The following is a 13957-nucleotide window of genomic DNA, read 5'->3' as shown; positions in this document are numbered from 1 at the left end:
TAACTTGTTATATAACCATCAGAAGTACATAGTCTTTATGAGCCTAGGAGACCAATACAGGACAATGTGACCAGAATGTGTATGAGGCCTCATTTATGTCTAATACAGGGTGTATCTGATCCTTCATTTATGTCTAATACATGGTAGATCTGAGTACCTAGCTTTTGGTAGTTCTTAACATTTTTTTTTCCTGTAAAATGCAATTTCTCGTGGGTTTGGATTGTTTTATTGTTACTGCTTAAAGTGGAGTAAAAGTGGGACACCATTGGTGTCGGCAGCGATCTGGGGTCAGATGCATCTCCTCAGACCACTTTGTAGGGTCTGCCGGAAAAATGCTTGGCATTCCCATTGACTCCCATTATACTCGTCACATGAAACGAACATTTGAGCATTAGGAATTGGTCAGTTCGAACAACGAGCACCCGAACATTTTAGTGCTCGCTCATCCCTAGTAACGAGCACCCGAGCATTTACTGCTCACTCATCCCTAGTAATGAGAACCTGAGCATTTACTGCTCACTCATCCCTAGTAACGAGCACCCGAGCATTTACTGCTCACTCATCCCTAGTAACGAGCGCCTGAGCATTTTAGTGCTTGCTTACTCATCTCTAGTAACTAGCACCTGAGCATTTCAGTGCTCGCTCATCCCTGGTAACGAGCACCTGAGCATTTTAGTGCTTACTCATCTCTAGTAACGAGCACCTGAGCATTTTAGTGCTTACTCATCTCTAGTAACAAGCACCTGAGCATTTTAGTGCTCGCTCATCCCTAGTAACGAGCACCCGAGCATTTACTGCTCGCTCATGCCTAGTAACGAGCACCCGAGCATTTTAGTGCTCACTCATCCCTAGTAACAAGCACCCGAGCATTTTAGTGCTCACTCATCTCTAGTAACAAGCACCCGAGCATTTTAGTGCTCACTCATCTCTAGTAACAAGCACCCGAGTATTTTAGTGCTCGCTCATCTCTAGTAACAAGCACCTGAGCATTTTAGTGCTCGCTCATCCCTAGTAACGAGCACCCGAGTATTTTAGTGCTCACTCATCTCTAGTAACAAGCACCCGAGTATTTTAGTGCTCGCTCATCTCTAGTAACAAGCATCTGAGCATTTTAGTGCTCACTCATCCCTAGTAACAAGCACCCGAGTATTTTAGTGCTCGCTCATCCCTAGTAACGAGCACCCGAGTATTTTAATGCTCGCTCATCCCTAGTAACGAGCACCCGAGTATTTTAGTGCTCGCTCATCTCTAGTAACAAGCACCTGAGCATTTTAGTGCTCGCTCATCCCTAGTAACAAGCACCTGAGCATTTTAGTGCTCGCTCATCCCTGGTAACGAGCACCTGAGCATTTTAGTGCTCACTCATCTCTAGTAACAAGCACCCGAGTATTTTAGTGCTCGCTCATCTCTAGTAACAAGAACCTGAGCATTTTAGTGCTCGCTTATCTCTAGTAACAAGCACCCGAGTATTTTAGTGCTTGCTCATCTCTAGTAACAAGCACCTGAGCATTTTAGTGATCGCTCATACCTAGTAACGAGCACCCGAGTATTTTAGAGCTTACTCATCTCTAGGTACAAGCACCTGAGCATTTTAGTGCTCGGTCATCTCTAGTAACAAGCACCTGAGCATTTTAGTGCTCGCTCATCTCTAGTAACAAGCACCCGAGTATTTTAGTGCTCGCTCATCCCTAGTAACGAGCACACGAGCATTTTACTGCTCTCTCATCTCTAGTAACAAGCATCCGAGTATTTTACTGCCCTCTCATCCCTAGTAACAAGCACCCGAGCATTTTACTGCTCTCTCATCTCTAGTAACAACCACCAGAGCATTTTAGTGCTCGCTCATCCCTAGTAACGAGCACCCGAGTATTTTACTGCTCTCTCATCCCTAGTAACAAGCACCCGAGCATTTTACTGCTCTCTCATCTCTAGTAACAACCACCAGATCATTTTAGTGCTCGCTCATCCCTAGTAACAAGCACCCGAGCATTTTAGTGCTCGCTCATCTCTAGTAACGAGCACCAGAGCATTTTAGTGCTCGCTCATCTCTAGTAACGAGCACCAGAGCATTTTAGTGCTCACTCATCTCTAGTAACAAGCACCCGAGTATTTTAGTGCTCACTCATCTCTAGTAACGAGCACCCGAGTATTTTAGTGCTTGCTCATCTCTAGTAACAAGCCCCTGAGCATTTTAGTGCTCGCCCATCTCTAGTAACGAGCACCCGAGCATTTTAGTGCTCACTCATCTCTAGTAACGAGCACCAGAGTATTTTAGTGCTCGCTCATCTCTAGTAACAAGAACCTGAGCATTTTAGTGCTCGCTCATCTCTAGTAACAAGCACCCGAGCATTTTAGTGCTCGCCCATCTCTAGTAATGAGCACCAGAGCATTTTACTGCTCTCTCATCTCTAGTAACAAGCACCCAAGTATTTTAGTGCTCGCTCATCCCTAGTAATGAGCACCCAAGTATTATCATGCTCGCTCATCCCTATCTATGAACTTTTCCACATTTTTCACGTTGCACCCACAAACTTAAAGGGATTTTATTGGGATTTTATGTGATACTAACACAAAGTAGTGAGTATTTGTGACTTGTAAATCAAATTATTTAAGTTTTTTTTCCAGTATTTTGCCGATATAAATCTGACAATTGTGAGGTGCCTTAGTATTCGACTCCCCCCCCCTGAGTCAGTACTTTGTAGGACCACCTTTCACTGTAATTACTATTGCAGTCTTTTAGGGTTTGTCTCTATGAGCTTTGCACATCTACAGGTGACATTTTGCCCCTTCTTTGCACACTCGCTCTCGCTCAGTTAGATTGGATGTAGACGTCTGTGATCAGCAATTTTCACAACTTGTCACAAATTCTCTGGGATTCGAGTATGGACTGTGACTTGGCCGTTCACACACATGAATATGCTCTGATCTAAACCGTCCATTGTAGCTCTGTTTACGGTTGTTGTCCTGCTGAAAATTGAACCTACACCCTAGTCTAAAGTCTTTTGCAGCCTTTGACAGGTTTTCCTCCAAGATTACCCTGTATTTAGCTCCATCCATCATCCCATCGACTCTGACCAGTTTCCCCGCCTCTGCTGAAGAAAAACCTCCCCACAACAGGATGCTGCCACCAACATGTATGACAGTGGGGATGGTGTTTTAAGGGTGATGTGCAGGTTTAGTTTTCCGCCATATGTATAGTTTTGCATTTAACCCAAAAGGTTCTCCTTTGCACTCATCTGACCAGAGCTCCTTCCACATGCTCGCTGTGTCCCCCCACATAGCTTTTTGCAAACTGCAAATGGGACATCTTATGTCTTGCTTTTGTGGTTTGTCCTGATAAAGTCAGTTGACTGTGAAACGCGTCAGAAAATAAACTGCATTGAAAATTCTTCAGTCTCTTGAATGTTGCTACTTAATTGATCGGCAGCACAGTTAACCTATGATTTTCCTACTACATTTTGTTTTTTAAAAAAATGCCATTCTTCTTGCCACTCTTCTGTGAAGACCAGATTTGTAGAGTATAGGGCTAATATTTGTCCTGTGGACAAATTCTCCCCCTGAGCTCCTCCAGAGACCATAGACCTCTCGGCTGCTTCTCTCCTTATTGCTCTCCTTGATTGGGATGTCAGGTGAGGAGGACGCCATGTCTTGGTAGGTTTGCAGTTATACCATACTTCTTTCATTTTTGGATGATGGGTTGCACAGTGCTCCATGAAATTTTCAGACTTTGGGCTAGTTTTTATAACCTTACCTGGCTTTCTTCTTTTCCACAGCTTTATCCCTGACTTGTCCGGTGGGCTCCTTGGTTTTCATGCTGCAGTTTGATTCCTAATGTTTTCACACAAACCACTGAGGCCTTCACAGAAAAGCTGTAGTTACACTAATAATTCTCAGATTTATATTTGTAAAATATTTAGAAAACCTTGTATCATTTCATTTACATGTCACAAATACTTTCTACTTTGTGTTCGTATGCAGAAAAATCCAATACATTTAAGTGTGTGGCTGTTATGTGAAACAGTGTGTTAAAGTTCACAGGGTATGAAGAGTTCTTCAAGGCACTGTATATATGGCATAATGTGACCTGTAACCTCCCTATTACCAATATGTAATACATTATGAGCTGTAATCTCCCTATAATGACTCTCTCCCGGGTTCCGGCACCTGTTCACACTCCTCTGTCGTCTCACTTGCAGGGTCACAGAGCTGCGGACGGAGCATCTTCCCTTCCTGGCTGTTCTATTTGTGAACGAGTGGCGGCTGGTGGCGGCGGTAAGCCTATCTCCTGGCATAGCGCTCCTGTGGGCTGTAGACTTGTTGCTCTGTGACCTCAGCAGACAGATTCGGGTCAATCTGCCAGCACAATGCTACCGTGGTGTAGGCCCTTGTGTCCCAATAAAATGATTTCTTCTTTGGAGAGACACAGCCGTGATAAATCTCATGTAAGATTCATATGCAAATCAGGCTGGAGGTGCTCAGGGGGCGTGTCAATGCACTTACAGGAAAACTGTTGCCATGAAATTTCCGTCCAATCTGCAGGCCCCATATTATATAGTGGAGGAGACTGTATGTAGTTTTCTGAGAAAAGACTCAGTATAACTTGTATTTTATTTATTTAATCGTCTGGTCTTTCTGTGCTTTTTGGTTTTATGGACAGTCGTCCTATCCGTGACTGACAGTCATCTCAGCATGCACAATTATACAGAAAATGCTGTCAGTCATTGATTTGACCGCTAACTGGACCAAAAACCAGAAAGAGCAGCCGATTAAACGATAAAACTCAGCTTGTACCGAGACTACACTCACAAAGCTTCATATGATCTCCTCTAGAACATGGGGCCTGTAGATCAAACTGTGGTTCTTGGTAACTAGTTTCTTTAATGTCCCTCTTCCTGGTGCACTGACAGGATCCCAGAGCAATGATATGCTCCCAGTGTACCAACAAGTCCACAGTGCACTAACACCTCCTTGGAGTACTGATACGCTCCTGGTGCACTAACTTGTCTCCGGTGCCCTGACATGTCCTTGGTGCACTGACCTGTTCCCGGTGCCCTGACATGTCTCCGGTGCACTGACCTGTTCCCGGTGCACTGACAAGTCTCCGATGCCCTGACACGTCCCCGGTGCACTGACATGTCCTCGGTGCACTCACACGTCCCTGCTGCACTGAAATGTCTCCGGTGCCCTGACACATCCTTGGTGCATTGACATGTCCCCGGAGCACTAACCTATCCCCGAAGCACTGGAATATCTCCGATGTCCTGACATGTCTCCGATGCCCTGACATGTCTCTGGTGCACTGGAATATCTCCGATGTCCTGACACGTCCCCGCTGCACTGACAAGTCTCCGATGCCCTGACACATCCCCGGTGTACTAACTGTTGTGAATTCCGCTCTTGGGCTCCCTCCGGTGGTTGTAAGTGTTGTGAATTCTGTGGCAGAGCTCCCTCCTGTGGTCACAAGTGGTACTTCGGCTGATTCTCTCTGGGAGCTTCCGTTTGTGGAGGAAACTGGTACTGCTGCTTCTGAGTTTCCTTCCTCAGGTGATCTGGTGAGGTCGTTAGGTGCTTCTCTACTTAACCCCACCTAATGCTTTGATTCATGCTTCCTGTCAATGTTCCAGTGTTGGACTTGTGTTTCTCTGGATCATTCCTGTGGCCTGCTGCTCTGCATAGCTAAGTGCTTCTTTGCTATTTGTTGCTATTTTTTCTGTCCAGCTTGTCTATTTGTTTTGCTGGAAGCTCTGGGACGCAAAGGGTGTACCTCCGTGCTGTTAGTTCGGTACGGAGGGTCTTTTTGCCCCTTTGCGTGGTTTTCTTTAGGGTTTTGTGTAGACCGCAAAGTTATCTTTCCTATCCTCGTTCTGTCTAGAATATCGGGCCTCACTTTGCTGAATCTATTTCATCCCTACGTTTGTCTTTTCATCTTACTCACAGTCATTATATGTGGGGGGCTGCCTTTTCCTTTGGGGTATTTCTCTGAGGCAAGGTAGGCTTATTTTTTCTATCTTCAGGCTAGTTAGTTTCTCAGGCTGTGCCGAGTTGCATAGGGAGCATTAGGCGCAATCCACGGCTGCCTCTAGTTGTGTTTGGAGAGGATCAGGGATTGCGGTCTGCAGAGTTCCCACGTCTCAGAGCTCGTTCAATTATTTTGGGTTATTGTCAGATCACTGTATGTGCTCTGACCTCCATGTCCATTGTGATACTGAATTGCCTTTCATAACAGTACAGGAAGCCAAAAGTACTAATGATTCTCAATAGAGGGAAAAAAGAAGTTCTGAGATCATTTTTTTTTCTTGGCTTTGTGTTTTGTCTTTTTTTTCCCCTAGACATTTGGGTGGTTCAGTACACAGGTGTAGCGATGGACATTAGAAGTCTGTCTTCATTTGTGGATCAGCTCTCGGCAAGAGTACAAAAGATTCAAGACACTATTGATCAGAAATCTATGTTAGAACCAAGAATTCCTATTCCTGATTTGTTTTTTGGAGATAGAACTAAGTTTCTGAGTTTCAAAAATAATTGTAAGTTATTTCTGGCCATGAAACCTCGTTCCTCTGGTGATCCAGTTCAACAGGTTTTGATTATTATTTCTTTTTTGCGCGGGGACCCTCAGGACTGGGCATTTTCTCTTGCGCCAGGAGATCCTGCATTAAGTAATATCAATGCGTTTTTCCTGGCGCTCGGATTGCTGTACGATGAGCCTAATTCAGTGGATCAGGCAGAAAAGAATTTGCTGGCTCTTTGTCAGGGTCAGGATGAGATAGAGGTATATTGCCAGAAATTTAGAAAATGGTCAGTGCTCACTCAATGGAATGAATCTGCGCTGGCAGCTATGTTCAGAAAGGGTCTCTCTGAAGCCCTTAAGGATGTCATGGTGGGATTTCCTATGCCTGCTGGTTTGAATGAGTCTATGTCTTTGGCTATTCAGATCGGTCGACGCTTGCGTGAGCGTAAATCTGTGCACCATTTGGCGGTATTACCTGAGCTTAAACCTGAGCCTATGCAGTGCGATAGGACTTTGACCAGAGTTGAACGGCAAGAACACAGACGTCTGAATGGGCTGTGTTTCTACTGTGGTGATTCCACTCATGCTATCTCTGATTGTCCTAAGCGCACTAAGCGGTTCGCTAGGTCTGCCACCATTGGTACGGTACAGTCAAAATTTCTTCTGTCCGTTACCTTGATCTGCTCTTTGTCATCATATTCTGTCATGGCGTTTGTGGATTCAGGCGCTGCTCTGAATTTGATGGACTTGGAATATGCTAAGCGTTGTGGATTTTTCTTGGAGCCCTTGCAATGTCCTATTCCATTGAGAGGTATTGATGCTACGCCTTTGGCCAAGAATAAGCCTCAATACTGGACCCAGCTGACCATGTGCATGGCTCCTGCACATCAGGAGGATATTCGCTTTCTGGTGTTGCATAATCTGCATGATGTGGTCGTGTTGGGGTTGCCATGGCTACAAGCCCATAATCCAGTATTGGATTGGAAATCCATGTCGGTGTCCAGCTGGGGTTGTCAGGGGGTACATGGTGATGTTCCATTTTTGTCAATTTCGTCATCCACCCCTTCTGAGGTTCCAGAGTTCTTGTCTGATTACCGGGATGTATTTGATGAGCCCAAGTCCGATGCCCTACCTCCGCATAGGGATTGTCATTGTGCTATCAATTTGATTCCTGGTGGTAAATTCCCAAAAGGTCGACTGTTTAATTTATCCGTGCCTGAGCACACCGCTATGCGCAGTTATGTGAAGGAATCCCTGGAGAAGGGGCATATTCGCCCGTCATCGTCGCCATTAGGAGCAGGGTTCTTTTTTGTAGCCAAAAAGGATGGTTCGCTGAGACCTTGTATAGATTATCGCCTTCTTAATAAGATCACTGTTAAATTTCAGTACCCCTTGCCTTTGTTATCTGATTTGTTTGCTCGGATTAAGGGGGCTAGTTGGTTCACCAAGATTGATCTTCGTGGTGCGTATAATCTGGTGCGAATCAGGCGAGGCGATGAATGGAAAACTGCATTTAATACGCCCGAGGGTCATTTTGAGTATCTAGTGATGCCATTCGGACTTGCCAATGCTCCATCAGTGTTTCAGTCCTTTATGCATGACATCTTCCGAGAGTACCTGGATAAATTCCTGATTGTGTACTTGGATGACATTTTGATCTTCTCGGATGATTGGGAGTCTCATGTGAAACAGGTCAGAACGGTTTTTTAGGTCCTGCGTGCTAATTCTTTGTTTGTGAAGGGATCAAAGTGTCTCTTTGGTGTGCAGAAGGTTTCATTTTTGGGGTTCATCTTTTCCCCTTCTACTATCGAGATGGATCCTGTTAAGGTCCAAGCCATCCATGATTGGACTCAGCCGACATCTCTGAAAAGTCTGCAAAAGTTCCTGGGCTTTGCTAATTTTTATCGTCGCTTCATCTGCAATTTTTCTAGTATTGCCAAACCATTGACCGATTTGACCAAGAAGGGTGCTGATTTGGTCAATTGGTCTTCTGCTGCTGTGGAAGCTTTTCAAGAGTTGAAGCGTCGTTTTTCTTCTGCCCCTGTGTTGTGTCAACCTGATGTTTCTCTTCCGTTCCAGGTCGAGGTTGATGCTTCTGAGATTGGAGCAGGGGCTGTTTTGTCGCAGAGAGGTTCTGATTGTTCAGTGATGAAACCATGCGCTTTTTTTTCCAGGAAGTTTTCGCCTGCTGAGCGGAATTATGATGTGGGCAACCGAGAGTTGCTGGCCATGAAGTGGGCATTCGAGGAGTGGCGTCATTGGCTTGAAGGAGCTAAGCATCGCATGGTGGTATTGACTGATCATAAGAACCTGACTTATCTCGAGTCTGCTAAGCGTTTGAATCTTAGACAGGCTCGTTGGTCGCTGTTTTTCGCCCGTTTTGACTTTGTGATTTCGTACCTTCCGGGCTCTAAAAATGTGAAGGCGGATGCTCTGTCTAGGAGTTTTGTGCCCGACTCTCCGGGTTTATCTGAGCCGGCGGGTATCCTCAAGGAAGGAGTAATTGTGTCTGCCATCTCCCCTGATTTGCGGCGGGTGCTGCAAAAATTTCAGGCTAATAAACCTGATCGTTGTCCAGCGGAGAAACTGTTTGTCCCGGATAGGTGGACAAATAAAGTGATCTCTGAGGTTCATTGTTCGGTGTTGGCTGGTCATCCTGGAATGTTTGGTACCAGAGAGTTAGTGGCTAGATCCTTTGGTGGCCATCTCTGTCGCGGGATGTGCGTTCTTTTGTGCAGTCCTGTGGGATTTGTGCTCGGGCTAAGCCCTGCTGTTCTCGTGCCAGTGGGTTGCTTTTGCCCTTGCCGGTCCCGAAGAGACCTTGGACACATATCTCTATGGATTTTATTTCAGATCTTCCCGTCTCTCAAAAGATGTCAGTCATTTGGGTGGTCTGTGATCGCTTTTCTAAGATGGTCCATCTGGTACCCTTGTCCAAGTTGCCTTCCTCCTCTGATTTGGTGCCATTGTTCTTCCAGCATGTGGTTCGTTTGCATGGCATTCCAGAGAATATCGTTTCTGACAGAGGTTCCCAGTTTGTTTCGAGGTTTTGGCGAGCCTTTTGTGGTAGGATGGGCATTGACTTGTCTTTTTCCTCGGCTTTTCATCCTCAGACTAATGGCCAGACCGAACGAACCAATCAGACCTTGGAAACCTATCTGAGATGCTTTGTTTCTGCCGATCAGGATGACTGGGTGTCCTTTTTGCCTTTGGCTGAGTTCGCCCTTAATAATCGGGCCAGCTCGGCTACCTTGGTTTCGCCATTTTTCTGCAATTCTGGGTTCCATCCTCGTTTCTCTTCAGGACAGGTTGAGTCTTCGGACTGTCCTGGTGTGGATACTGTGGTGGACAGGTTGCAGCAGATTTGGACTCATGTAGTGGACAATTTGACCTTGTCCCAGGAGAAGGCTCAACGTTTCGCTAATCGCAGACGCCGTGTGGGTCCCCGACTTCGTGTTGGGGATCTGGTTTGGTTATCTTCTCGTCATATTCCTATGAAGGTTTCCTCTCCGAAGTTTAAACCTCGTTTCATTGGTCATTATAGGATTTCTGAGGTTATTAATCCTGTGTCTTTTCGTCTGACCCTCACAGATTCTTTTTTCATACATAACGTCTTCCATAGGTCATTGTTGCGGAGATACGTGGCACCTATGGTTCCATCTGTTGACCCTCCTGCCCCAGTTTTGGTGGAGGGGGAATTGGAGTATATTGTGGAGAAGATTTTGGATTCTCGTGTTTCAAGACGGAAACTCCAGTATCTGGTTAAATGGAAGGGTTATGCTCAGGAGGATAATTCCTGGGTTTTTGCCTCTGATGTCCATGCTCCCGATCTTGTTCGTGCCTTTCATGTGGCTCATCCTGGTCGGCCTGGGGGCTCTGGTGAGGGTTCGGTGACCCCTCCTCAAGGGGGGTGTACTGTTGTGAATTCTGTGGCAGAGCTCCCTCCTGTGGTCACAAGTGGTACTTCGGCTGATTCTCTCTAGGAGCTTCCGTTTGTGGAGGAAACTGGTACTGCTGCTTCTGAGTTTCCTTCCTCAGGTGATCTGGTGAGGTCGTTAGGTGCTTCTCTACTTAACCCCACCTAATGCTTTGATTCATGCTTCCTGTCAATGTTCCAGTGTTGGACTTGTGTTTCTCTGGATCATTCCTGTGGCCTGCTGCTCTGCATAGCTAAGTGCTTCTTTGCTATTTGTTGCTATTTTTTCTGTCCAGCTTGTCTATTTGTTTTGCTGGAAGCTCTGGGACGCAAAGGGTGTACCTCCGTGCCGTTAGTTCGGTACGGATGGTCTTTTTGCCCCTTTGCGTGGTATTCTTTAGGGTTTTGTGTAGACCGCAAAGTTATCTTTCCTATCCTCGTTCTGTCTAGAATATCGGGCCTCACTTTGCTGAATCTATTTCATCCCTACGTTTGTCTTTTCATCTTACTCACAGTCATTATATGTGGGGGGCTGCCTTTTCCTTTGGGGTATTTCTCTGAGGCAAGGTAGGCTTATTTTTTCTATCTTCAGGCTAGTTAGTTTCTCAGGCTGTGCCGAGTTGCATAGGGAGCGTTAGGCGCAATCCACGGCTGCCTCTAGTTGTGTTTGGAGAGGATCAGGGATTGCGGTCTGCAGAGTTCCCACATCTCAGAGCTCGTTCAATTATTTTGGGTTATTGTCAGATCACTGTATGTGCTCTGACCTCCATGTCCATTGTGATACTGAATTGCCTTTCATAACATGTAAGTAGCATTTTTGTGAGTTCTGCTCTTGGGCTCCCTCCTGTGGTTTTGAGTGGTATGGCTGCTTCTTGGATTTAGCTTCTGCAGCTGTTTTCTCTGATCGTCTTCTTGGCTCGGCTATATTAGTCTGGCCTTATCTCTCATTCAATGCCAGTTGTCAATTGTTCCTGCCTGGAGTCATTGCTCTTAGGATTTCCTGACACTCTGACCAGCTCAGCAAAGCTAAGTCCTTGCTTGTCTTTTTGTAGTTCACTTGTTGTGGACTTTGTTGATCAGCATTTTGTAGTTTTTGCTCTTTTGTCCAGCTTATCAATATGGATCTATTCAGTTAAGCTGGAAGCTCTGGGCAGCAGAGTTTGCCCTCCACACCTTTAGTCAGGTGTGGAGACTTTTTGCATTTCTCTGCGGTGGACTTTTTCTAGTTTTTTTTTACTGACCGCACAGTGCTCTGTTCTGTACTTTTTCTATCTAGCTAGAAGTGGCCTCCTGTGCTAAATCTTGTTTCATACTACGTATGTCATTTCCTTCTCCTCTCACAGTCATTACATGTGGGGGGCTAATCTATCCTTTGGGGATTTTCTCTGAGGCAAGATAGTTTTCCTGCTTCTGTCTATAGGGGTAGTTAGCTCTTAGGCTGTGACGAGATGCCTAGGCAGAGTTAGGAGCATCCCACGGCTACTTCTAGTGTTGTGTTGAGCTTAGGGACTGCGGTCAGTATACCTACCACCTGCTCAGAGCTAGTCACATGTCGCTCCTCAATCACCAGATCATAACAACTAACCTGTCTCCAGTGCACTGACACATCCCCGGTGCACTGACAAGTCTCCGATGCCCTGACATGTCTCCGGTGCACTGACCTGTTCCCGGTGCCCTGACATGTCTCCAGTGCACTGACACGTCCCCGGTGCACTGACATGTCCCTGGTGCACTGACAAGTCTCCGATGCCCTGACATGTCCCCGGTGTACTAACCTGTCTCCGGTGCACTGACACGTCCCCCGTGCACTGACAAGTCTCCGATGCCCTGACATGTCTCCGGTGCACTGACCTGTTCCCGGTGCCCTGACATGTCTCCGGTGCACTGACACGTCCCCGGTGCACTGACACGTCCCCGGTGCACTGACAAGTCTCCGATGCCCTGACACGTCCCCGGTGTACTAACCCGTCTCCGGTGCACTGACACGTCCCCGGTGCACTGACAAGTCTCCGATGCCCTGACATGTCTCCGGTGCACTGACACGTCCCCGGTGTACTAACCTGTCTCCGGTGCACTGACATGTCCTTGGCGCACTGACACGTCCCCGATGCCCTGACATGTCTCCGATGCACTGACACGTCCCCGGTGCACTGACACGTCCCCAGTGTACTAACCTGTCTCCGGTGCACTGACATGTGCTTGGCGCACTGACACGTTCCCAGTTCACTGCCAGTCCTAGACATTATGGGCCAGGCTTCATCTGGCTACGTCTTTACTACGTGTAAGATCTGCTGCTGGTAGACAAGACAATCGGTTCATTCCCATTTGCCGATTGGCGATGATCCATTGCGCACAAAATATTGTTCTCTCAGCAACGAACTGCCGATAACAAGGATTTTGGTGCTGGTAAGAAAGATCCAACTTCATGACCAACGTCGCTCTTGTGATAGCCACATGTTTCCACAAACTGATAATTGCCAATAGATGCTTGTGACAAACGTGTCTTGACCTATTCCTACAGCTGAGGGCCTGCTGCAATGTGCCAGTGCATGTAGGATCTGTACAGGTTTGTGCTGCAGTGAATATCTCACAGGACAGATCACTGTTGTAATGCAACAAGCCCATCAGCTTTTGGAAGTAACCACTGTGGTTTTCTGTTCCCTAACAACAAGCAGTGATGTCTCTGTGTATGATTCTCTTGTCTAGGGACATGACTGTGCCCCATACCTGTTCACCTACTCCGGCCCAGGGAAGCTGCAACTCATCGGAAAAATGGAGTCTGAGAAGCAAGCTGCCCGCTCTGCCACCTCAGCCATGCAACATTTCCGCAACCTGGATAGAAAAGCTGCACAGGACAGCGAGGGCTCTGAAGTGGGAACACTGCACCAAAACAGCATCAGGTGGGGGCATACTGCACCAAAACAGCATCAGGTGGGGGCATACTGCACCAAAACAGCATCAGGTGGGAGCATACTGCACCAAAACAGCATCAGGTGGGGGCATACTGCACCAAAACAGCATCAGGTGGGGGCATACTGCACCAAAACAGCATCAGGTGGGGGCATACTGCACCAAAACAGCATCAGGTGGGGCATACGGCACCAAAACAGCATCAGGTGGGGGCATACTGCACCAAAACAGCATCAGGTGGGGGCATACTGCAACAAAACAGCATCAGGTGGGGGCATACTGCACCAAAACAGCATCAGGTGGGGGCATACTGCAACAAAACAGCATCAGGTGGGGGCATACTGCACCAAAACAGCATCAGGTGGGGGCACACTGCACCAAAACAGCATCAGGTGGGGGCATACTGTACCAAAACAGCATCAGGTGGGGGCATACTGCACCAAAACAGCATCAGGTGGTGGCACACTGCACCAAAACAGCATAAGGTGGGGGCATACTGCACCAAAACAGCATCAGGTGGGGGCATACTGCACCAAAACAGCATCAGGTGGGGGCACACTGCACCAAAACAGCATCAGGTGGCATACTGCACCAAAACAGCATCAGGTGGGGGCATACTGCACCAA

The 13957-nt window shown here is 46.9% G+C and overlaps 1 protein-coding gene across 3 annotated transcripts in view; it reads left to right on the top strand.

Annotated features, from left to right (window-relative positions):
- The window catches only part of LOC138662772 (actin-related protein 2/3 complex subunit 1A-A-like), a 218598-nt gene that overhangs the window by 124822 nt on the left and 79819 nt on the right, over window positions 1-13957 (top strand). For 2 of the 3 annotated variants that reach the window (XM_069748692.1, XM_069748691.1), the window contains exons 7-8: window positions 4197-4272; window positions 13128-13321. In XM_069748692.1, the coding sequence (XP_069604793.1) occupies window positions 4197-4272; window positions 13128-13321 (270 nt within the window). The remainder of the gene's footprint in view (window positions 1-4196; window positions 4273-13127; window positions 13322-13957) is intronic. The other variant, XR_011318069.1, reaches the window with a different exon arrangement.

The sequence above is a fragment of the Ranitomeya imitator genome, chromosome 2 (genome assembly GCF_032444005.1).
Source record: "Ranitomeya imitator isolate aRanImi1 chromosome 2, aRanImi1.pri, whole genome shotgun sequence".
NCBI classification, from domain to species: Eukaryota; Metazoa; Chordata; class Amphibia; order Anura; family Dendrobatidae; genus Ranitomeya; species Ranitomeya imitator.
The sequence above is the reverse complement of the archived record's forward strand: the minus strand, read 5'-3'. Positions and strand labels throughout refer to the sequence as shown.